Genomic DNA, 26,554 nt, shown 5'->3' with positions numbered 1-26,554 from the left:
GCTGGGAAAATTGGACAGCTATATGTAGAAGAATGAAACTCGACCATTCTCTTACGCCATACACAAAGATAAACTCGAAATGGATAAAAGACCTCAACGTGAGACAGGAATCCATCAGAATCCTAGAGGAGAACATAGGCAGTAACCTCTCCGATATCAGCCACAGCAACTTCTTTCAAGATAGGTCTCCAAAGGAAAAGGAAACAAAAGCGAAAATGAACTTTTGGGACTTCAAGATCAAGAGCTTCTGCACAACAAAGGAAACAGTCAACAAAACAAAGAGGCAACCCACGGAATGGGAGAAGATATTTGCAAATTGACAGTACAGACAAAAGGTTGATATCTAGGATCTATAAAGAACTTCCCAAACTCAACACGCACAAAACAGATAATCATGTCAAAAAATGGGCAGAAGACATGAACAGACACTTCTCCAATGAAGACATACAAATGGCTATCAGACACATGAAAAAATGTTCATCATCACTAGCCATCAGGGAGATTCAAATTAAAACCACATTGAGATACCACCTTACACCACTTAGAATGGCCAAAATTAGCAAGACAGGAAACAACGTGTGTTGGAGAGCATGTGGAGAAAGGGGAACCCTCTTACACTGTTGGTGGGAGTGCAAGTTGGTGCAGCCACTTTGGAGAACAGTGTGGAGATTCCTTAAGAAATTAAAAACAGAGCTTCCCTATGACCCTGCAATTGCACTACTACCCCAAAGATACAGATGTAGTGAAAAGAAGGGCCATCCGTATCCCAATGTTTATAGCAGCAATGGCCACGGTCACCAAACTGTGGAAAGAACCCAGATGCCCTTCAATGGACGAATGGATAAGGAAGATGTGGTCCATATACACTATGGAGTATTATGTATGCCTCCATCAGAAAGGATGAATACCCAATTTTTGTACCAACATGGATGGGACTGGAAGAGATTATGCTCAGTGAAGTAAGTCAAGCAGAGAGAGTTGATTATCACATGGTTTCACTTATTTGTGGAGCATAACAAATAACACGGAGGACATGGGGAGATGGAGAGGAGAAGGGAGTTGAGGGAAATTGGAAGGGGAGATGAACCATGAGAGACTATGGACTCTGAAAAACAACCTGAGGGTTTTGAAGGGGCAGGGAGTGGGAGGTTGGGGGAGCCAGGTGGTGGGTATTATGGAGGGCACGTATTGCATGGAGCACTGGGTGTGGTGCATAAACAATGAATTCTGTTATGCTGAAAAGAAATAAATTAATTTTAAAAAATTTATTTCTATTATTTTAGAGAGAGCAAGTACGCTTGGACAGGGGTTGAGAGGTACAAAGGAGAGGGAGAGAGAGAATCCCAAGCAGACTAGACTCCCCACTAAACATGGAGCAGGATGTGGGACTTGATCTCACAACATTTGGTTCATGACCTGAACCAAAACCAAGAGTCAGATGCTTAACTGACTGTGCCAGCCAGAGCCCCTGGTTTCGGTAATTCTTTATCTGTGGTTTTATTTAGCACTTCAAGCATACTTAAACTCTTTGTCTAATAAATCCAATGCTGGGCTTTCTTAGGGATGGTTTCTATTTTTGATTTTTCTTTCTTGTGAATGGACCAAACTTCCCTGCCTCTTTTGTATGACTTGTAATTTTTTTGTTGAAAATTAACATTTTGGGGGCACCTGCGTGGCTTAGTGGGTTAAAGCCTCTGCCTTCGGCTCAGGTCATGATCTCAGGGTCCTGGGATCAAGCCCTGCATCAGGCTTTCTGTTCAGCAGGGAGCCTGCTTCCCCCCCCCCAGCCTGCCTCTCTGCCTACTTGTGATCTCTGTCAAATAAATAAACAAAATCTTTAAAAAATAATAATAAATAAATAAATAAATAAATAAATAATCTTAAAAAAAAAAGAAAATGGACATTTTGAATATTATAATGTGGTAATTCTGGAAATTAGATTCTCCTCCCTCCCCAGGGTTTGCTATTGTTGCTTTTTTGGGGCCATAGTCATTTGTCTTGTTTTTTTTAAGATTTTATTTACTTATTTTAGAGAAAGAGAGAGAGAGAGAGTGTATGTGAGCACATAAGTGGGGGAAGCAGCAGAGGGAGAGGGAGAAGCAGACTCCCTGCTGAGCAGGGAGCCCGATGTGGGGCTCAATCCCAGGACCCCGGGATCATAACATGAGCCAAAGGCAGACACTTAATGACTGAGCCACCCAAGTGCCCTCCCTGAAGAACTTTTTAAAAACCTTTACTGTATCTGTACAATTGATACATAGTCATTGAGTTAAAGTTCACACTAAAAAAAAAGTCATATGAAGAAGGAAAAGACGACCCAAATACAGTTCTGGGTACATCTTTATCCACATAGTTAAAGATATGAGTATACAATTTTACACAAGTGGAATTACAGAATGACATTTTCTCCTATAACCTGGTCTTTTCACTAAATAACTTAACCAATGGATATCTTTCCAGATTATTAAACATAATCTCCTCTTCCCATTTTTAATGGGAATTAAGGGTATTCCAGTTTAGGTATGATCAAATAATAACCTAATCAGTCCTATGGACATTTATTTCTAATTTTTATTATTATAACAACTACGTGATGAAATTGTTATGCATACATCTTTGTGTACTTGTACAATGATCTCTTTAGAGAAAATTCCTAGAGGTGAGATTACTAGGTCAAGGGATATATACATCTGACATTGGAAATGTATTTTCAAACTACCCTTTAAAAAGGTTGAATCAGCCCACGTTCCCACCAACAGTGAGAAATGAGATAGCTCATTTCCTTCTACTTGAGTGAATCTGAGGCTTTTAAGTCATTATTAATCTTTCCAATCTATTAGGTAAAACACATCATTTATTTTATACTATATATTAGTTAAATTGAACATCCTTTCATGTTCTTACTGGTCACTTGGCATTTGTTTTGTGAACTGGCTAAGTCATGTTATTTCGCTATTTTCCATGTCATTTTCGCAATTTCTTGAACAGAGAATCTCTAGCAGATAGCTCTCCTCCTCCCCTCTACTTTGAGAATCATTGCAGTAGTCAGCATAACCCTCAAGTATGCAGATCTAATGTTTTAAAATTCGTGATCAATTACTTTAAATAAACTTGATATGTAAGGAATGATAGTGGTAGAACGGGCTACTATCAGATTAGCCTTCTCACAAATAACACCTAGTCACTTCAGACAAGAAATAAAACAACTACTTGAAGACTGGAAAGCAATCAAAAGCAGACAGACAGCTACTCTGGAAAGCAGTTTGGTAGTTCCTCACAAAGTTATAAAGATAGAGTTACTATTTAACCTAGTAATTTCATTCCTAAGTAAACCCAAAGAAATGAAAACATGTCTGTACAGACTTATATACATTCTTAGTAGCATTATTCATAATAACCAAAATTTGATACATTTGGAATGGATAAACATAATATGTTATATTCATATAATGGAATACTATTTGTTCATAAAAAAGGAATGAAGTACTGATGAATGAAACAATGTGGATGAACCTTGAAAACATTATACTAAGTGAAAGAAGCCAGTCACAGAAAACCACATACTGTATTAATCCATTTATGTGAAATGGCCTGAATAGGGAAATCCATAGAAAAAGAAAGGTGAGTAGTAGTTGCCAGAGGCTGGGAGCTGGATAGGGAGAAATAGGGATTGATAGTAATGAGTATGAGACTCCTTTTAGAGAAGACGAACAATTTCTAAAATTAGAGTGTGGTGGCTGCCCTATGAATACACTTAACACTGAACTGTGTACTTTAAATGGGTAAAATTATAGTATATAAATTATGTCTCAATAAAGCTGCTTTTAAAAAAAGCAGGCAGAAACTTGAGAGGAGTCAATGGTTGACAAAAGGAAACAGTATTGAGTAAATTTCCATTTTTTTACAACCTTTTATCTAAGAACAGACCCTAATTGGTGCCAGGAATTGTGGCTAAATCTCAGATAGAAACTTGCTGTCACTGGCCAAGAAATCAGAGGATAAAGCTCACTGACCATGCAGATGGAAACAGACGAGAAAACTCCAGAAAGAAAAAGGCCACAGGGACTTCATCATTCCACCAGAAAAAAGACAGAGACTAAAGTTTGAGTTTAGTCAAGGTAACTGCCTGTTAACACACACATGAAGTCAGTGCTCTTTAGAGAAACATAACAGAATCTAGAATCTTTACTATGTATTGTTCACAATGTTCAGAATACAATTCAAAATTACTAGTTATGCAAATACACAAGAAAAATGACACAAGAAAAAAGGCAATTGATGACAAAATGCTAGAATTAGCAGATAATGATTTTAAAGACGATATTATAACCAAGACCTTACTGGAAAATATCATTTTGAACACTGTAACAACAGAGAAAATCTCAGCAGAGATATAAGAACTATGAAAGAATAACCAAATGGAAGTTCTAGAAGTACAAAATACAATATCAGAAATTAAAATTCACTGGACAGGCTTATGAAAGGATTGAAGATAACCAATGAAAGGATTAGTAACTTGAAGATAGGTCAACAAGAATTATCCAATTAGAAATCTCCCTGCTGATCTCAGAATACATTTCCCTAAAAATGCTAAATCTAATAAGGTTACTACTTAAAATGAATCAGTGGCTCACTACTGCCTGAAAATAAACTCCAATCTCTTTTAATTTTTCTAACAGACTATAAATCCTTGCCTTTGCATGTTCTGTTCCCTCTCCTGTACCACTGTTCCTTTGATACCAAAGCAATATTTCCAATATTTGAATATTATCATGTCACTAGCCACCATCTGTGGCTTTCTACTGACTAACATACCAGTTTTTCAATTTCATTATTTTAGCTGTTCAAAGGAAGTCTAATATTGGATGCTCAAAGAGAAAAACTGATTAATGCAGAGCGTTTCTGGTTGCAGCTGGAAAGAATGACCAGGAGCTCAGCCTCCTCACCTCCTTTCTACCCTACAGCAACTCCTAGGAGTGCTTCACAGAAAATAATTTGATTTTTAAACGTTAGACTCTTTTACAGGGCAAACATAGATCTGGTCCAAGAATATCTTTTCGGTGTTATCTCCTGGTACTATCCCATGCAAAATCTTGCATAAAAGGCACCATACTTGGATACCCAAAGGTTCCTTCTGACTGCAACTCTCATCTCCCAACTTGTCTCCTTGAAGAACTACTAATTCTTCAAGCCTCAGCTCTCCAATCAATATTCACAGGCAGAACTAAGCTCTTCCACACCTTCATAGTGCTTGCACAAAATAATCCTCCTGCATAGCATTTGTCACATTGTACTATGAATCTTATAGCCTGATTCTATACTAGACTGTCAACAACTTGAGTGAAAATCTTTACATCTCTCTATCACCAGTTTCTAAAATACTCTTATGAGCAGTATACATGTGATGTCTATTGAATAAAAGAAAATATATATAAATGCTAATCTCAAATCCTTAAAAAACTGTTACAATTCTTCAGTCTGAATAAGGTAAAAGAAAAATCCTTTTAGAAAGTTTACTTTTCCAGAATAGTTAACATTCTAGAAACAGGCTTGGTGTTTAATAAAGTAAAACTTTAATTCAGTTATTCAAATCAACTCAACACCCCACATTTTTAAATTTTTAAATATTTTCATCAAAATGGCAATTTAAAGATTTGTCTATTTTTTCAAGATTTTATTTATTTATTTGAGAGAGAGAGAGCTACACAGAGAGAGACCGCATGAGCAGGAGGGAGGGGTAGAGAGAGAGGGAGCGGCAGACTCCCACTGAACAGGGAGTCTGACGCAGAAGTGGATCCGAAGACCCTGGAATCATGACCTGAGCAGAAGGCAAATGTTTAAACAGACTGAGCCACCCAGGCACCCTTATCTATTAATTTTAAAAAGAGAGAGAGAGCAAGCATAAGCAGGGCAGAGAGAGAGAATCCTCAAGCAGACTCCCCACTGAGCATAGACCTTGACACAGGGCTGGATCTCAGGACCCTGAGATCATGACCTGAGCTGAAACCAAGAGTCAGATATTCAACTAAACCACCCAAGTACCCCAAAATGGCAATTTAAAATTATCATGCTTAAATCGACTTATAAGTGAATTATTGAGTATCTACTGTGTTATATAGATAATAGAAACCATTGACCTATGGAATCTTATAAACTATCTAGGGAGCCAACAATAACATACATAAAATGAAAATGGAAAATATAAAAGCATAATACATTGTGAGAATGTGTACATATTCTATAGACTTAGAATCATCACTGAAATATTGGATGAAAATGAGATTATCTGATACAACATCCTAATTTATAACTAAAAAAAGAGAGACTTTATATGAGAGGAAGTTAGAAAAACAGATAAATACCTGTGGAAGGTATGAGGAAATGAAGTTAAACACAAGATGGGCCTTAAAGAATGGGTAGAATTCAGTAAGTATAAAACAGCGGTGAGAGCATTCCACAGAAAGGAAAAGATGAGTGAGGATGTTAGGGTCGGAGAGGATTCATGAGCCTAATTTGAGCACAGATACAAATTAGGGAGTTGTGAGGGAAAGACTGAATGGATTTTATGTTATTACAGTTCAGAGAGCTTCTAAAGCCAGGCATATTTTGAAGCCATATGAAGCCAGACTTCATATTTTATGTGACAGAAAACTTACAAAGCAGATCATTTATAAAACTTCAATAATTCTAACTTAATGGTCCTGGTTTACATTCAAGGAAAATAAGCCACAGAACAATTGTGTGATTTCCTCTTAGTTAGGAATAGCACAGAATAACCCCACTCATCACTCGGTGGCTTCTGGAACACTCTGATGAAGTAACTCATTATTCAAGTTCAATGGGTGAATGTTGCTGAGCTTGGCTGTTTGTTTAGGTTCTAAACAGAATTTGTACAAAGAAGGGTATATACACTCTCTTGTGAGGAAAAGGTCCCCCATGTATGCAAACATGAATTCTTGACAAAAACCCAACTCCTTTGGTTTAAAAATGATCATTTTTAAAACTTACTATTAATTCCATGCCAAAAACATGCAACTAAAATTTCTATATGAAACATATTGACAGTTTAAAAAAAAGTTCAAAAACTGAACTCTCCATGTTGATTGGGTATAAATTTTAATACTTTAGCTACTTCACCATCTTCTATAATCATGCTTAAAATCAGTATTTCCAGAAAGACAAATAATAGAGAATGTACCCATTCTTCAAATTCAACTTAGAGTTTATATGGTCCCATAAATCTGGAATTGACTGAACTAGTATATTTAGAAGGCAAATCAGAAAGATGCAGTCAAACGCATTCACTGAAAATTTTTTTTAAAGATTGAGAACCAGGTGTGTTATGCATAATCACATTTATGACAGTACATCTGTGATTGTTCACCATTATAACTTACCCCAGTTTTATCACACAAACGTAAAGTATGAAACGATCCGACAGCAAATAACTCTCCATCTGGAGCCCAGGCAACTGAGGTAATAGGATGCTCGTGAGGTTGTGAATTATACAAAGGGCGGCCATAACTATCCCATACCTAAAAAAACAAAGTTTTAAAAATCTTTTACAACAGTCACCATATTATTACAAAAAAGTTTGTCCTAACAGTAAGGTATCAATTAGAGATTTAGAAATCAACACTTTATAATAGTACTAACTAAATGTCTTTACTATCACATAAGGGGGGGGGGAAGCTGTATTCTTTAAAACCTAAATATCTCAAAAAAATTTTTATAACATTGTAATAATTTTCCAATTTCACTAAATCTTTGTTTAATCATACAACCTATACATTTTGAGTCCTTTTAAATTAAACAAAGTTTTGAAATATTCAATTTTTTGCTTAAAATTTTTGGTCAGTAAGTGCTCTATCAACTTCACCTAAAAGTATTTATTTCAGTTAAATTTCCTCTAACTCCAGTTACATTAAATCTTATTTATAGTATAAATTATTTTGGTCTGAAGCTGAACAACGTTCAATAAACCAGTAAGATTGATTTTTAAAACTTCACTTGAGTTAATTTAAATAACCAGTAAAACCAGGAGTTTTCTTTATGTTCCTGCTCATTAAATCAAGTTCTATAGGTCAGTAAGATAGGTCAATGAGAAAGTCAACACTTTAAAATACCACTTAAAATTATAAAATAACAATTTGCCAAATCATTTGAGTTAAAAGATACAGCTAAAGTGAAAGACTAAAAGAATATTCTTATTTGCTAAATACTTTTCACCTAAATTTAATTCCTTCAACCAGATGATAAATGAAAAAATCATATACCTTATATTTACAGTCCTCACCAGCAGACAAAATCAGATCATTGACAGAGTTCCAATCTACTTTTAGAATAATGCCATCATGAGCTTTCCACTATGAGGGAAAAAAAAAAAAAAAAAAAAAAGATTTAATTATACCTTCAAGAGCACTAGAAAGTTTTGTTTTGCTTTTTTTTTTTTTTTTTTTTTTTTTTTTTTTTTAAAGAAAAGACAGTTTGCCTCTCTAATGATTCTCTTATCCTGTCTTTGGAGATTCCCATTTTCCTTTGATAGCTGTTACGCATAACCTCATTTGCTTGTTTCATTTCTAATTTAAAGTAAAGAAAACACTTAGGATTATGACATCCACTATATAGCTTACTTCCTTATAAATCTCAATTGCCTGGACTCCAGATGGAAAATCTCTTGCTATTGAAGAATTCCAAGCTTGACATGTGTGTGGTAACACTGGACTGAATCCAAATCTTACTCTTTTTTATACAGTTGATTCAGTTAAAGATAATGTCTTCATTCTTTTTTTATCTTCATTCTTTTCTTTTTTTTTAAGATATTATTTATTTGACAGACAGAGATCACAAGTAGGCAGAGAGGCAGGCGGTGGGGGGGCGGGCGGGTGGGCGGGGGGGAAGCAGCTTTCCTGCTGAGCAGAGAGCCCGATGCAGGGCTCGATCCCAGTACCCTGGGATCATGACCTGAGCTGAAGGCAGAGGCTTCAACCCACTGAGCCACCCAGGCGTCCCTTGTCTTCATTCTTATTTACCAATTCTTTTCTTTTTAAAAAACTTTTATTATATGACCATCTTCTTTACTAGTCTGTTCATTCTCTTCTGCATATTTTCCTAAGCCTCATTCTTTTTACCTTCATGTCTCTGGTCACTGAACTACATAAGAAACCTCTGTATATAACCTTTGTTACCACATAACAGAAAAAGTTTTCCACAGATATGTACATAATCGATACATATATATAGAATGCGTTACATATATGTCACCCAGAAATTGATAATCTAGTAAGCATGGATCCCCTCTTGCTCTTCAATACAATAAATTCATGTGCCCATTTAGCACATGCATTTTTTCATGTTTAGGCAGAATAATATAACTGAAAAAAAACTAATTTTCCTTGAAGACCACAGGTACATTTTAATGTCTGAGCCAATTATCTTCACATCAAAGAGTAACTGATGTTAAAGGCTCTCTCTCTATAGACCATTCCCAACCTACTGTTTCTTCTTTTTTTTCTTTCAAGATTTTATTTAAATTCAAGTTAGTTAACTTTTAGTGTAGTATTAGTTTCAGGGGTAGAATTTAGTGATTCACTAGTTGCATATAACACCCGGGGCTCATTACAACAAGTGCCCTCCTTAATATCCATCACCCATTTACCCCATCTTCCCACCCACCACCCCTCCAGCAAACTTCAGTTTGTTCTCTATAGTTAAGAGTCTCTTATGGTTTACCTCCTTCTCTGTTTTTATCTTATTTTTTCTTCCCTTCTCTTATGTTCATCTATGTTGTTTCTTAAACACCACATATGAATGAAATCATAGGGTATTTGTTTTTCTCTGACTTATTTCACCAGGCATAATACCTTCTAGTTCCATCCATGTCATTGCAAATGGCAAGATTTGCAATGGTGACTAATATTCCAGTGTGTGTGTGTGTGTGTGTGTGTGTGTGTGTGTGTGTGTGTGTCTTTTTGTCATCAGTTGGTGAACATTTGGGCTCTTCCCGTATTTTGGCTATTGTGGACATTGCTGCTATAAACATCAGGGTGCATGTGCCCCTTTGAATCACTATGTTTGTATCCTTTGGAATAAATACCTAGTAGTATAATTGCTGGGATGTAAGGTAGTTGCATTTTTAACTTTTTTTTAAATTTTTTTAAAATTTATTTTTTATTTATTTGGCAGAGAGAGATCACAAGTAGGCAGAGAGGCAGGCAGGGAGGGGGGAGAAGACTCCCTGCTGAGTAGCGAGCCTGATGTGGTGCTCGATCCCAGGACCCCGGGATGACCAGAGCCAAAGGCAGAGGCTTTAACCCACTGAGCCACCCAGGCGCCCCAATTTTTAACTTTTTTTGAGGAACCCCCCTACTGGTTTCCAGAGAGCTGCATCAGTTTACATTCCCACCACAGTGTAAAAGGGTTCTCCTTTCTCTACATCCCCATCAATATCTGTTGTTTCCTGAGTTATTTATTTTAGCCATTCTGACCTGTATGAGGTGGTATCTTATTGTGGTTTTGATTCATATTTCCTTAATGCCTAGTGATGTTGAGCATCTTTTCATGTGTCTGTTCGCCATTCGGATAGCTTCTTTGGAGAAATGTCTGTTTATGTCTTCTGCCCATTTCTTTTCTTTCTTTTTTTTTTTTTTTTAAGATTTTATTTATTTATTTGACAGAGAGAGATCACAAGTAGGCAAAGGCAGGCAGAGAAAGGAGGAAGCAGGCTCCCGGCTGAGCAGAGAGCCCGATGGAGGGCTCGATCCCAGGACCCTGAGATCATGACCTGAGCCGAAGGCAGAGGCCTCAACCCACTGAGCCACCCAAGCGCCCCAGTCTTCTGCCCATTTCTTGATTGGATTATTTGTTCTTTGGGTGTTGAGTTTGTTAAGTTCTTTATAGATTTTGGATACTAGCTCTTTATCTGACATGTCATTCGCAAATATCTTCTCCCATTCTGTTGGTTGTCTTTTGGTTTTGTTGACAGTTTCCTTTGCTATGCAAAAGCTTTTTATCTTGATGAAGTCCCAATAGTTCATTTTTGCTTTTGTTTCCCTTGCATCCAGGGAGGAGTCTAGTAAGAAGCTGTTGTGGCCAAAGTCAAAGATGTTGCTGCCCATTTCTCCTCTAGGATTTTGATGGATTTCTGTCTCATATTTAGGTTTTTCATCCATTTTGAATTTATCTTTGTGTAAAAATATTTTTTGTGTAAAAAAGTGGTCCAGTTTCATTCTTCTGCATGTTGCTGCCCATTTTCCCAACGCTATTTGTTGAAGAGACTGTATTTTTTCCATTGGATATTCTTTTCTGCTTTGTCAAAGATTAGTTGACCATAGAGTTGAGGGTCCATTTCTGGGTTCTCTATTCTGTTCCATTGATCTATGTGTCTGTTTTTGTGCCAGTACTATACTCTCTTGATGACTACAGCTTTGTAATACAGCTTTAAGTCTGGGATTGTAATGCCTCCAGCTTTGATTTTCTTTTTCAACATTATTTTGGCTATTCAGGGTTTTTTAATGGTTCCCTACAAATTTTAGAATTGTTTGTTCTAGCTCTGTGAAAAATGCTGGTGTTATTTTGATAGGGATTGCACTGAATGTGTAGATTACTTTGGGTAGTACAGACATTTTAACAATATTTGTTATTCCAATCCATGAGCATGGAATGTTTTTCTATTTCTTGTGTCTTCCTCAATTTCTTTCATAAGTATTCTATAGTTTTCAGAGTACAGATCTTTTACATCTTTAGTCAGATTTATTCCTAGGTATCTTATGGTTTTTGGTGTAACTGTAAATGGGACTGATTCCTCAATTTCTCTTTCTGCTGTTTCATTATTGGTGTATAGAAATGCAATACACTTCTGTGCTTTGATTTTATATCCTGTGACTTTTCTGAATTCCTGTAGCAGTTCTAGCAATTTTTTGGTGGAGTTCTTTAGGGTTTTCTACACAGACTATCATGTCATCTACAAAGAGTGCAAGTTTGACTTCTTCTTTGCTGATATGGATGCCTTTTATTTCTTTTTGTTGTCTGTATCTGAGGCTAGGACTTCCAGTACTATGTTGAACAACAGACCATCCTATTGTTCTTAATGCACACAGAGTAAAATATTAAATTAGAGTCAAATAAGCTTTAAGAATAAATAGTAATTCATAGCTTGCTTTACTCAGGATATATAAAAATAGCTACTCTCAAAAACAAATGTTTTGATAATATACTTTAAAAAGAATTAATTCACACAATTTACCATTAAATTAATACAATGTCCTGAAATAGACTACAAGGATAAAAATAACAATGCACAGGGGCACCTGGGTGGCTCAGTCGTTAAGTGTCTGCCTTTGGCTCAGGTCATGATCCCAGGGTCCTGGGATCGAGCCCCACATCAGGCTCCCTGCTCTGAGGGAAGCCTGCTTCTCTCTCTCCCACTCCCCCTGCTTGTGTTTCCTCTCTCACTGTGTCTCTCTCTCTCTGTCAAATAAATAAAATATTTAAAAAAAAATAATGCACAGACACAGATATGGGTATATATAGATACACATACACAGAGATTCTCAAGAGTCTCCTTTCTAAGCTATAAAAATAAATTTTTATATATTCAAAAGTTAGGAACAAAATATGATTTAAACCTTCCATATACTATGATTTAGAATTATCAGTTTATATTATACATATTTATATACTACACATAAAGCATAGACAGTTTTCAATTATTTCTCAATTAACCGGACATTTTGTGAAATTCCTTTGACAACGAGTTTCTTGAGGGCAGAAACTATGTTCTGTTTCACTCTGAATTATCTCACATAAGGCACAGTATCTGGTATATAATATGTATGTACTACATTTTCACTGAATGAATAAATAAACAAAAGTCTCCTCACTATAAAACCAAACTCTGGGTCTCAAGAAGAGTCCCTAAAGCTTTTAATGGAAATCAGGTATATACTTTTAAATTATATTCTACAAGCAAGAGTAAGTGTTCCTTTTTACGGACAACCCAAATTTGAATATGTGTTTATACCTAAGGAAAACTGCCACAGCTTTAGTTTACCCAAAAGAAAAAAAAAAGAAAATTTGCACGAAGTTACCAATTATACTTGAACTCCTCTTCCACAGTAGCTGAATTTTGGCAGTGGGTGCTTTTCTTGCCCTCTACTACGTGCTGGCCCAAAGATTCTACTAAACCACTGAACTATAATTTACCAATGGTAATATATAGTATCTGAGTTGTGTTCATATAAGCCTAATTATAGGTATCTCAATAAATCACATAACTATAAACCAAAAGATTCACCTTGCCTGTTTTTGCTGTATAATTTTAAAGCAGATTTTTGGAGTTTAAGTGGTATGGAAGAACTTTGACTAAAGGCAGGCAGAACTAGTTCTTTCGCAGTTTCTTCCATTTGCCCAAATTCTTTATCTTTGCTGCCTAAGAGCAAGCAAGGACTTGTATCTTCTATTTCTTGTTTGTACCATAGTTCTTAGCAAAGTGTTCTGCATATAGTAGAAATGTAAATGCATGTTGACTTTATGAAATATGTATAGCATAATCTACATAGAAGTTAAAATTAAACTCAATGTCATTTCTATTTCCTTACTCCCCAAAATCTATACACACTGAACTGTTAAATCTGACAGTTCTTCTTAAAACACTTTTATACCCATTGTAGCTGCTAAATCGCCAGCACCAATTCCCTTACTCTGGACCCAATCATTCTATATCTTTTTTCCAGCCTCCCTGGCTCTAATTTATTAGGGGCTGACTAAAAAGTAGAGATGACATAACTCACCAGTAACATATAGTAACAACTACTCTATATTGAGTGCTTACTGTATGCACTCAATATGCTTATTGTATAGACTGTCATATGCACTTTGTAATTTAACTCATTTAATCCTCACAACAGTCCTATAAATAGGTACTAGCATCACAACTAAGAGATGAGAAAGCTGAGAATCAAAGATATTTTTTAACTTGCCTAAAGTTACATTTAGGTAAATAAGTGAACATCTGAAACCAGGTGACTAAGTCTGAAGCCTGTATTTTTATTATCCATACTACGCTGTGTCATTATCAAAATATGAAGAAAATGATTCTGCCTTTTAACGCTAAAATCAAACATCAAAACCCTGAATACAGACTTTTTTCATTAATTTGTCCTACTCTGACCTGTCTTAACTGTCACCATAGTTTTGCTTCTATATATTTGGTAAAAGTATATACACCTCACTTGTTCTGAAGATTACACTGATGACCCTTCTAAAAATACTAAAAGAATGCTACGGTTTTAGAGAAAGATTAAGTGTATCGAATAAATGAGGTTTAAGAGGAGGAGGAGGATGCTAGTTATAATGATAAGAAACACAGTCTAAACAAGCTTTTAAAGTTTTATGATTTTGTCCTGTTTTGTTTCAAATCTATACATGTGAGGCTGACTCTGCTAAATTTAAAGATGCCTATCATGCCAAATCTTGTGACAATTTAGTAACTCAAAACACGTTTATGATTTACTGGTATAATGTAAGTTGGAATAAGAGGGAAGTGAACCTTGTTAGAAACATAACCAGATATCCCCTATTCTGTAATAAAGGCTAGTAAAAACACACACTTAAAAGCTTCAGACAAAAGACCACCCAGAAGAAAGGGACTCCTAAGAAAGTGACCTCTCACTTAGCAGTCCAACAGATCCTGATAACAGCTTACAAATGCCTGAGAAATACCTGTAAAACTTTAGCATTTGGTTGAAGAGGTTTAATGATCAGCTGCTTGCCTGCCGTGTAAAGAACTTTTTCTGAATCAGGGCCCCATGCTACCGAATATACTGGTGTCCCTGTAAAAAGGAAAAGAAAATTAAAAAAAAAAAAAAAAAAAAAGAAACCAACAGATTTTCATTATTATACCTTATAATAAGAGAGCTAGTTAAGAGCAACAAAAAAGCAATATGGGGTGCCATTTCATTTCATATTCAATGGCCCTTTAAAACTGAAGGATAGCCTGATACTGAAACAAAATGAGTTAATATTGACCATTGAAAATCTACTGTAAACAACTTAAAAACTATGTTTTTAACTAATTTTGATCTTGCTGAGAAAATAGGATGGGAGTTTTTAGGAATTCAATATAGTGTGCTACTAAAATATAGAGCATAAAATAAATACACTTCATTATTTTAAGATATAAATAGCAGAAAAGTCATGATTTATCATTTCCCACCAACAGCCATCAGTGCTTAAACTGACTCAATACACAAGTTGACTTAAATTTACCATACAAAAATATAAATGGTATATTTACTTTATTAATTCCCATTCCTGAGGATAATACAGGAAATAGACCTACCACTCATCTGCTGCTTAAGCAGTTCTCTAATGGACAGAAACCATTCTACCCCAAAATGATCTACCCCCTCCTATGTATGAATTTATAAATGGCAAATTAAAAATCAGATTGAGGAAAGTTTTGCTATCTATCAAGCGGGGCTTTGGCCTCAAAGCTAGGCTAAGAAGGATTCAGATATCCCATAACCGGGATGAAGCTGACTTATACTTTTGGGGAAAAGTACATGTTTGACTCAATGTACCATTCTTTTTTTTTTTTTTTTAAGGTTTTATTTATTTATTTGACAGACAGAGATCACAAGTAAGGCAGAGAGGTAGGCGGGGGTGCAGGGGGGAGCAGGCTCCCCACTGACCAGAGAGCCTCATGCAGGGTTCAATCCCAGCACCCTGAGATCCTGACCTGAGCCGAAGGCAGAGGCTTAACCCACTGAGCCACCCAGGCGCCCTCAATGTACCATTCTATAAACTACTTTAAACTTCATACTGTTTTCAATTTCTTAGGATAGGAATTTGGAGAAGGTATTTTTTTAACTCAATGACTTTCACATTAATATCTTCTGGAAGGCTGTACTTTATTTGAACCTAGTTTTTTAAAAAATGAGTATTATACCTGGCAAAAGCATTAAATAAGCTGTACTCCACTCTCTGACCCAGTTACCATCCATTAGGAAAGTGAATCAAGGTTACATAATTAATCTATGAAATATTAATCCATTAATATTTCTAAAGCCGCTTTCAAAAATCGTCTAGAACTCGTAAATCAGACTACTGTAGCAGTTGACTTTCTGTGAATGAATAAGACATTCTTAGTAAAATGAAATCTGAGTCTGAGGATTTATGGGTAATCAATAAGATTTAATTATTCATTTAAATGGGAAACTCAACTGATGCTAATCAACAGGAGTAATCAGTAATCAACAGGGAGTAAATTTCAGTAATGGCTTGTGCTCAAGTGGCACCCTACCTTTTTCATGCCATTTTATTCCCAATCAGAATATAATTCAGTTGTGAGCAAGTCTCAGTGGTTTAAGGAATTTAGAAAGTCTAGTTTACAACAGACCTAGAGCAAAAAAAAAAAAAAAAAAAACAACAACCAAACAAACTCTGAAGCATGCCTTTCATGATTTAGGTTAGATAGTATATTGGGTCTAAATATGCTATTCAGTCAATTACATCTAGGATTGTTCCGTATCTGAAGAACCCACAAATGGCCAGAAGGCACTTCTTCTGCACTTGGTAAGTACATTCTCTTGGAATATTCTCTGGAAGTAGCCAGAAACTGACCTGGATTTCACAAGTAAATTGCCAAATAGAATTCAACTCTAATAAACTCCCTAGAACATGTAAATCAAAATTTCAGATATTTCAAATATGGTTCTTGATGAGTACTGGAAGGGAATAGAGGCTGAATGCTTATTTGATAGGGTGATAGAGTTATAGGTACCTTCTTTATTTCCATTATTATAGTTATAATTATTGTGCAAAAAGTAAATTAATATATTTTAATTAAGGACTATCAAATCATCCTGAATACAGTCAGTAAAATTACACTTTTCTGGGGTATACATTAAACGATGACAAACATCTACCCCCCAAGGAAATAATTCAGTAAATACAACTCCCATTGAGTTATACAGGATGTGACTCTAGCCCTTTAGTTGTGGTAAAAGGCACAGTTGGGGTATAGGATGAGGAGCTAGGGACGCTTTTGTCCTCTTTAGCATTGAATTTGTGGCCTCATTAAGTCAGCTGTGTCACCATTTCCTTGCTTATTAACCTTATAAATCTTCAGAATACTTATCTTCCCTGTTGGGACTTGGGAGTTTATTCATTTCCTGATTATAAAATATTTTTTAAACAATAATAATGTTAAAAAAACAGATATAAGAACTTATAGTATAAAACAAAATAAGATTTTAGAGGAAAAGTTAAGCCAATTCCTTTGCTGTAACATGTGGCTTTTAACCACATTTGTTTATCAAAAACAAATACGGGGGGGGGGGGGCGCCTGGGTGGCTCAGTTGGTTAAGCTGCTGCCTTCAGCTCGGTCATGGTCCCAGGGTCCTGGAATCCAGTCCCGCTTTGGGCTCCCAGCTCAGCGGAGAGCCTGCTTCTCCCTCTGCCTCCATCTGCCGCTCTGCCTACTTGTGCTCTCTCTCTCTGTCGAATAAATAAATAAAATCTTTAAAAAACAACCAAACAAGAAAACAAACAAACAAATATGGGGTTATGAGAGATAAGATTAATAGTTAAGTCCCATTAGTTCACTCTTCCTAACCACTAGTATTTAAAATGGATATAATATCAAGAACTAAGAGAGGTCTTCATTATATTCATCTCTTATATTAATAATAAAATGTTAAGTGTGAAACCACTGTATATACAAATGCTTTCTTTTCCAAAAGGAGATATACTATACAACTTCTAATTTGGGTAGTTCTGATGAACATCATTATTGAAAGTGGAAAAATTAGCTTTATAAAGAAAATAATGATTTTTATTATAATGAAATCCATCCCACTTGCATTTCAAAAACCTACAATATTTAAATTTTTTTTTTTGAAAACATGCTTATTAAAGCATTGAATTACTCTCAGCGTTACACTTCACTTTGCAAACTCAGTATGAAAATAACAACTATAGACTTCAGGTTAAGTAAGTTTTCAACAAAAAGTTTAGCAAATTATGTAATGTTATTAATTCCAATAGTTACCAAAAAAATGGACAAAAAAACAAAAGTAGTTTCATAATAATTAAAGAATTTCTTGCTTTTTATATTGGGAATTTTTATTTATGTTCCATTTCAGTTAAGACACTCAAAAATATCTTGTTTTTCTAACTCTGTACACTAAGATCATGTGACCTTTTTGACATTTTTTAAGAAACCACATGCACCTGGGGTTGTGTTAAATGTCAGACCCTTATCTCTCTGTAAAACAAATTATCTAAATTCTTTCAACCTGTTGAAGGCATTTTAAACCACAGAAGAGGAGACAAAAATGTATTTCAATTGTTTTAAGGAAGTACATGGTCAAATATACCATGTTTTTCACAGTCATACTAAAAAGTAGCCCCTAAAAATGTTTTTGCATGTTTTTAAGAATGCTTTTGAAACAAACTCTTCACTATCACAATGAAGTATAAGCTATCTTTGCCTTGAATGCAATATAAGTCTACACTGGGGGAATATAGGTAAAGTACATAGAGCAGAGTTTGATACTATATAAGCACTATCTATTAACTACCACTACTAGAAATCACTTTGTAATGCAATAAGCAACTAGCTGTTTATTGTGTTGCTCATGATAGTAGGAACCCAACTTTTTTTTCGATTGCCAAATCATCAAGAATTAAAAAGCCAAGAATTATTTCCCTTTCATTCTATTTGTAGGGACATATATTAACAGTAAGCAATCAAGTAGGATTTATTCCACAAAAAAGCAACTTTTTGGTTGTATATGTTCTTGGATTAGCAAAGAGAAAAGGCTTAAATGAATGCATTTGTATCTCTAGTTTTTATCCTCAGCCACTTATCCCTTGGCGATCACAACTTCCCCTATAGCTTCACCTTTCACCTTTCTATAATTGACTCTCACATTATTTCAGCTTTACTTCTGAGCCCTAACACAGTACTTCTACTTACACCAAAGACTTCAGACTCTACACATTCAAAACTATCATCCCTCTACACAGAACCCCTCATTAATTCTTCTTTCTGAATTCTTTACCTCTTATAGGATATCCATTCCTGTCAACTACTAAGAACTATTCACTTTTTTCAACTATCATTACTGTCTCTGTTCAAGCCTCAATGCACACTAGCATAGAACATTCCAGTAACCTCCTTACTGGTCACCCCCATTTTTTCATTTTATTTTTTCGTTATTATTATTTTTAATTTTTTTACTGTAACTGACACACAACGTTACATTAGTTCCAGGTGTACAACACAATATTTCTCTATATATTATGCTATGTTCACCCCAACTGTAGCTGCCATCTATCATCATATAACACTATTATAGTATCATTGACTATATTCCCAATGCTATGCCTTAGACTCTGGTGCTTATTCATTCATAACTGGAAGTCTGTATTTCCCACTTCCCTTCAACCATTCTGCCCACCCCCACACCCTCTTTTGTCTAGCAATCATCAGTTTCTTCTGTACATTTACAGGTCAGATTCTTCTTTTTGCTTACTCATTTGTTTTTAGATCCCACATATAAGTGAAATCATATGGTATTTGTCTTTTTCTGCCTGACTTACCTCACTTAACATAATACCCTCCAGGTCCATCCATGTTGTCTCAAGTGATATGACCTCATCCTTTTTAATGGCTGTGTAATATTCCATTGTACATTTTTACCACATTTTCTTTATCTATTCTTCTATTGATGGACACTTAGGTTGCTTCTATATCTTGACTATTGTAAACAATGCTGCAGTAAACAGGGGTGCATATATCTTTTTGAATTAGTGTTTTCATTTTCTTTGGGAAAATACCCAGTAGTAGAATTACTGGATCATACAATGTTTCTGTTTTTAAGAGGAACCTCCAAACTATTTTCCACAGTGGCTGTATTAACTTAGACCACCATGCATGAGGATTCCTTGTTCACCACATCTTCACTAACACTTGTTGTTTTTTGTCTTTTTTTATTTTAGCCATTCTGACAGATGTAAGGTGCTATCCTATTGTGGTTTTGAATTGCATTTCCCTGATAGTCAGTGATGTTCAGATCTTTTCATGTGTCTATTGCTGGCCACCCCATTTAATCTCTATTTCTTCTGATTTATCCTACATATTACTGCTAAGTTTATGTTCCTAAGAGATAGTTTTTATCTCTTATTCTTCTGTTTATTTTTTTAAGGTTTGGTATGCTCATAAAACAAAATCAAAACCCTTCATTTAGCATCCAATGTCATCAATGTCTTGGTCCCTTTGGATATACAGCCTCATACAGCCTGCCCTCTGGCCCAAAGGGTCTGCTCCTATACACCTGATTTCCCTACCTTATGTTGTTCTGTCTCTATGCCTTTGACCACCTAACTTCCTCCACAGCTCTACTCCATTGTTAATAAGCCCATTTCCTTCCCTACTTTCTTTATCTTTTAAAGCTCATTCAAAAGATATTCCAAGGGCACCTGGGTGGCTCAGTCAGTTGAGTATCCACCTCTTGGTTTCAGCTCAGGTCATGATCTCAGAGTTGTGAGATCAAGCCCCCCATATCAGGCTCTGCACTAGAAATGGAGTTCACTTAAGATTCATTCTCTCCTTTCCCATACCCCTCTCTAAAAAAAAAAAAAAAAAAAAAAAAAAAAAAAGATATTCTGATATTTGCCAGGAAGCCTTTCTGATACTTCCTTTCCCTCCAAAGCAATAATCTCTGCTTTCCTATCCTCTCACAGCACCTTTGTAATAACAAAAACATCCTGCCTATGCTACAGTTATTTATATTTCCAATTCACCTCCTTTACTAAATTCACTATTTAGTTATTTAGACAGGTTCCATTTTTGTCATTCCATTCTTCCATTTGAATATAATGTGGGGGAAATATCCTCAAAGGTTTGCAGTATTACTCTATTCCAATTTTAGCCTATAATTAAAATACACAAAGCTTAATTATAATTACCCCTGGCCCATACACTATTTTTCTCTAATAAGGAAAAATAACTCCTCATAAGTACCAGTAGGAACTGTTTTTAAACTAAGTCAAATTAAAAAAAAAATTTAAAAACTTGGGATTAATGCTTTTCCTATATTAGAGGAGAAGGTGATGACGATGACTTCTATCTATATATCCATCTCCAATCATTAAGAAATGAATTAAGGGTGTGCCTGGGTGGCTCAGTCAACTAAGTGTCCAACTCTTGATTTCAGCTCAGGTCATGATCTCATGGGATGTGAGAGAGAGTCCTATGACAGGCTCCACCCTCAGCAGAGTCTGCTTAAAGATTCTCTCCCTCTCCCCCAACTCATGTGAATGTGCTCTCTCTAAAATAAATAAATAAATCTTTAAAAATAAATAAATAAAATATCTATTTCTAAAAAAAAAGTAATGAATTCAGGAAATTTTTTCTATTCATCAAAAATAAATGCAATTAATATAAACATGTAGTAAAAATCACTAGGATGCTTTCAACATTATTTACTGAATTCCAAGTGTTACAATAACTCAGGTTTATGTTATTTCATTTTTTTGCCAAAATTTACAGTTTTTCCCCCTAAAAGAGGCAGAAGTCCCCTTCCCCACCTATTCTGGCCTCATTTGAGTCTTTAGCATCCAGCTATCAGTAGTTCATTATCACCATCAAAAATTATAGCTTTTAATAAATCAAATAAAACTTATAAATAACCAGAGATTTTTCCTTCAGGGTTAATATCATCATAACTTAATTTTTCCAATGCTTTTCCCCAGAGATGAAATAGGAAAAGTCTATGCCTTATTAGGAAAGCGTGGGTGGCACCAACAATCAAAAACCTAAAAATCAGATGCATAGTTCTATAGTAAATCTGCAATTCTTAATCCAAAGATATCTGATTATCTTGAAATATCAACAGGTTAACTAAAATATGAAAATCTATATAATTTAATTTTGCTCATTAATCTCATACTTAATATAAACCTCAAGTGAGGAGAATAAATAAGATTCAAATGAGATAAAAATGATAAGCCCTTTCACAGTCATTTGATGTTAAGAAAATTACAGCTATTTGGAATGTCAATGGAAAATATCATTATACGATGTGATGAAGACATAATAAAATTACCTTTATCATATGACCTAATCAGTATTTTAGCTTTCTAAGGGAATTTATTTACCCATCTATTTGGAAGGAAGGAAAAAAAAAATTAAAAAGAGTACCACCCATTCCTCTCTAAAATAAACATCATACACAAAAACTAACTCAAAATGGATTGTAGACCTAAATGTAAACACTGAAACTATAAAACTCTTGGAAGAAAATAAAGGTCTAAATCCTCGTGACTTTGGATTAGGCAATGGTTTCTTAGATATGACCCCAAAAGCAGAAGCAATCAGAGAAAAAAATGGATAAATGAATCTCATCAACATTTTTACTACTACCAGGTATTTATGTTTACCTAGAAAAGTACTACCCAGTGTTTATGGTTACCCTTTGCTAAAATTTGGTTAATGGGTAGCTAAAGAAATGTAACTATTTTAACACTATCTTAAGAGTAAACGTGACTTAAAAAATGAAATCTGGGGGTGCCTAGGTGGTTCAGTCGGTTAGTATCTGCCTTCAGCTCTGTTAAGATCCCGGGGTCCTGGGATGGAGCCCCAAACTGGGCTCCCTGCTCTGCGGGGAGCCTGCTTCTCCCTCTCCCTCTGCCTGTTGTTCCCCCTACTTGTGCTCTCTCTCTCTCCGTCAAATAAATTTTTAAAAAATCATTAAAAAAATTTTTTTAAATGAAATCTGGAAATTTTTGGAAGTCAGTTACCAGAGATGCTTCACAATATAACTTGATTATATAATTCTCAAGAATAGTCTGCCATCTTTGAAGACCAGCTGATACATGTTCAGTTAAACATGAAAACTGCTTTACTATTCCTACATAAAAATCTAATTAGTAAAATAGATCTGCTATACACACACAAATAATTGTATGTAACCTAAATCTCAACAGGAATGACCACTGAAATGACTTTATGGGCACTTCCTTCCAATTAACATGGAAAACTGAGATGCTTCTCTAAGCAGTTGCAGTTTACCATGTTTTGGACCATCAGGGTATCTGCTCCCCTCCAGTACCAAACATACAATACAATTTATTTTTTTTATTTTGTTAGTCACCATATAGTACATCATTAGTTTTTGGTGTAGTACAGTTTAGAAAGGATGGTAATATTATGAAGTTATTAGGACTTTTTAAGTAGGGAGTTACTCCTAATGTTTCTATTACTATTATTTACTTAAGTAGACATTCAATCCTATTCCAGATAGTATATGCTCATAAGGATTCAGAATTATTTTTAAAAGAATCATCAGCCTTTAACTACATTTATACAGACTTACTAAAAAAGAAAAAAGGCCTTGAGTGTTTCTTGTACTTCTTGGCTCAAATAACACAGTTACCACGGTTTATCAGGCAACATGGAAAGTAAGAGGAAAAAGTATAAACAGAAATAAGAGGTGCGCCTGAGTGGCTCCGTTGTTAAGAGTCTGCATTTGGCTCAGGTCATGATCCTAGTGTCCTGGGCTCCAGTCCCGCATTGGGCTCCCTGCTTGGTGGAACTCTGCTTCTCCCTCTCCCACTCCCACTTACCCTGCTTGCATTCCCTCTTTCGCTATGTCTCTGTCAAATAAATAAATAAAATCTTTAAAAAAGTAAAAGAAAAAGAAATAAGAGACTTCAGGGTGCTGGGTGCCTCAGCTGGTTAAGCATTCAACTCTTTTCAGCTTAGGTCATGATCTCCGGGACATGAGATCAAGTCCTGCGTTGAGTTCCCCACTCAGTGGAGTCTGCTTGAGAATCTCTCTTCCCCCCGCACACCCCTCCCCACTCATGTGCATTCTCTCACTCCCTCTCAAATAAATAAATAAAATCTTAGAAAAAAAAGAGAGAGATTTCAGGCTTTGAACCTTACCTAAATCAGTCTTAGGAACACTAATAGTCTTTAAAGGGAATTATTAAGATATCTTAATTGATTAATATACGTACCTTGCTGAGCCAAAGTTGATCTCAGCATCCCAGTCTTTGACCAGATTTTTATTTGTCCATCTTCTCCAACTATAAAGAGAAAAATAATTGATATTTTTATCTATAGGAAATAAATTTAAACATTAAATTTGCATAGAAAAATCAGTTTATCTACACTAAGACATATTTAAAATACAGACACAATTTATTCATTAAATAACAGTGCTTCATAACTGTAAAATTTAATTGAAATTACTTTGAAAAAATTTTATCAGATTCTCCTAACTTCCATGTCAAAAATTTTTATTTTTTCCTTTAATCTTAGGAGATTTGTGAGTATATTATTCAACTAATACTTTCATTTTCACTGAAATTTCCATCCTAGAATTCTAAGAAAAGTGCTTTCATTGCAATAAGAAGAGTTGCAGGCAAATTCCAGTGAGTTGGGGACTGAATGGAGTGAAGTAGTAGACTTTTCTTTTGAACAACTTGCTTAAAAGAAGAAAGAAAGAAAGAAAGAAAGAAAGAAAGAAAGAAAGAAAGAAAGAATTCTCTAGAGAGAATCATTTGTTAAAGGCAGGATTTTTATTTCATTTCTTCTCAATTTTCAAGATGGATGACATCTGGACATATTTATATGCTGAAAAAGAAACAACTGGAAAAGGACAAGTTAAAAAAATAGGCAGGAGAGGAAACAGTTCACTGAACAAAGCCCTAAAGAAAGTCCAGAGGATAGGTTGGTGGTTTGATTACATATCCGTAAACTTTTTGTTATTCCTCCTTTTGATAGGTGGAGCTTAATTTCTCTTCTTTGGGCTACATTTAGTGACTTGCTTCTAATAGGATATGGTTGAAATGATGGAGTATGACTTTCAAGGGTGGGTCATAAAATATATTGTACCTACCATTTTTCTCTCTCGGATCACTCCCTTATGAAGCCTACAATTATGTTGTTAGACCATTCAAGCAGCCCTATGGAGAAGCCCTTGTAAGAACCAAGGCCTCCTGCCAACAGTCAGAGAGGAACTAAGATCTCTTGCCAAGAGCATATGAGTGAGCCATCTTGGAAGCAGAACCTCCAACCCCAATCAAGTCTTCACACGACTGCAGCCCTATCCAACGTCTTGAGTCTGAGACAGAACCAGCCAGCTAAATTAAATTGTTCCCTGATCTACAGAAACTATAAGATAATACATGTTTATTATCTTAAGCCATTACCTTTTGGGGTAATTTGTTAGACATCATTAGATAGCTAATAGCATAGATGAAGATGAGAATGCTTATGAGAATAGGGCAGGAGATGGGAGAGTGAAGGAATGGGGGTAAAGGTCAATTAAACATTTTGAATTTTAACATGTTAAAGAATTACAACTTTTATTTACCCCATAAGTGACCACTTCAAAAGCCTTGACAAAAATATTGTCTGTAAGTCATATATGAAATCTAATAAAATGACATTCTGAATTATAACATTATCTAGAAGCCCAGTTCAATGCTGTGCCAATTATTTGCTCTTGGACAATGAAAGACACTATTACTAAAGAAAATATTCTGATTCTGTGAAAATTTTTCTTTAAACAGTTCATTTAAAACATCATTTTTGCAGACAACGTACCTGTAACTAATGCTGTTCCTTCATAATTCCATCTTCCTGCAAGAACTGCTCCACAGTGAGCTTCTACACTTTTTTCCACTCTTCCTAACTTAGAAATCAGATGAAATTTACCTAAAAGAAATTAAACTTGAGAAATCTATTTGAATTTATTCAATCAATAAATATCTCTTAAACAGGTTATCTTCTCCTAGACTAGTTAGCACAGTGCTAGGCACTGGAGACATAAGGACAAATAATATTCCTACTCAAATAATTGTTTGCTCCCAAAGAAAAACAATATTCCTACTCAAATAATTGTTTGCTCCCAAAGAAAAAACAAATCTATTGGAAAATAGGCACAAAAATGAAATTATAAAACACTGAAACAAGTGATGTAATAGAAGTATTATATGATGCTATCATAGATGAGAGGGACAATAGAACTCCACTGGGATATGGTCAAAGGGGCCAAGAGAAATGCCAAGAAAACCTTCTAATTAAGCAGAGTTTTGTGGCCTTCCTTTTTTTTTTGCAGGCTATAGAAAAGCTGGAAAAGGTATAGAAGACAGGAACCAGGACAGTCAAAAGGTGTTAAAAAATAAACTGAAGCAGGGGCACTGGTGTGGCTCAGTCTGTTAAGTATCTGACTCTTGATTTCAGCTCAGGTCATGATCTCAGGGCAGTAAGATCCGGCTCCATGTTGGGCATGGAGTATGTTAAGATTCTCCCTTTCTTACCCTCCTCCCCACCTCTCTCATTAAAAAATATATAAAAAAATAAAAAAATACATATTTTTTTCTCCTTCCCTCTGCCCCTCCCCTCTTCTCTCTCTAAAAATTAAAAATTAAAAAAAATAAACTGAGGCCTGACAAAAAATTTTAAGAGTTTGAGCAAAAATCTTCCAAATGGGTTGCACTAAGCCAAAAGTGGTAAAGAACGTTTCACCAACAG

General features: G+C 35.3%; 1 protein-coding gene across 13 annotated transcripts in view; it reads right to left on the bottom strand.

The window, feature by feature from the left end:
- The window catches only part of LOC116862506 (intraflagellar transport protein 80 homolog), a 117,374-nt gene that overhangs the window by 65,124 nt on the left and 25,696 nt on the right, over positions 1 to 26,554 (bottom strand). For all 13 annotated transcript variants that reach the window (XM_032849827.1, XM_032849833.1, XM_032849836.1 and 10 more), the window contains 5 exons: positions 25,625 to 25,735; positions 24,031 to 24,099; positions 14,722 to 14,831; positions 8,277 to 8,366; positions 7,398 to 7,535 (listed from right to left, as the gene is read on the bottom strand). In XM_032849827.1, the coding sequence (XP_032705718.1) occupies positions 7,398 to 7,535; positions 8,277 to 8,366; positions 14,722 to 14,831; positions 24,031 to 24,099; positions 25,625 to 25,735 (518 nt within the window). The remainder of the gene's footprint in view (positions 1 to 7,397; positions 7,536 to 8,276; positions 8,367 to 14,721; positions 14,832 to 24,030; positions 24,100 to 25,624; positions 25,736 to 26,554) is intronic.

Source organism: Lontra canadensis, unplaced genomic scaffold (genome assembly GCF_010015895.1).
Source record: "Lontra canadensis isolate GAN:19392208 unplaced genomic scaffold, GSC_riverotter_1.0 scaffold250, whole genome shotgun sequence".
Lineage (NCBI taxonomy): Eukaryota > Metazoa > Chordata > Mammalia > Carnivora > Mustelidae > Lontra > Lontra canadensis.
This window is presented reverse-complemented; position numbering and strand designations above follow the sequence as displayed.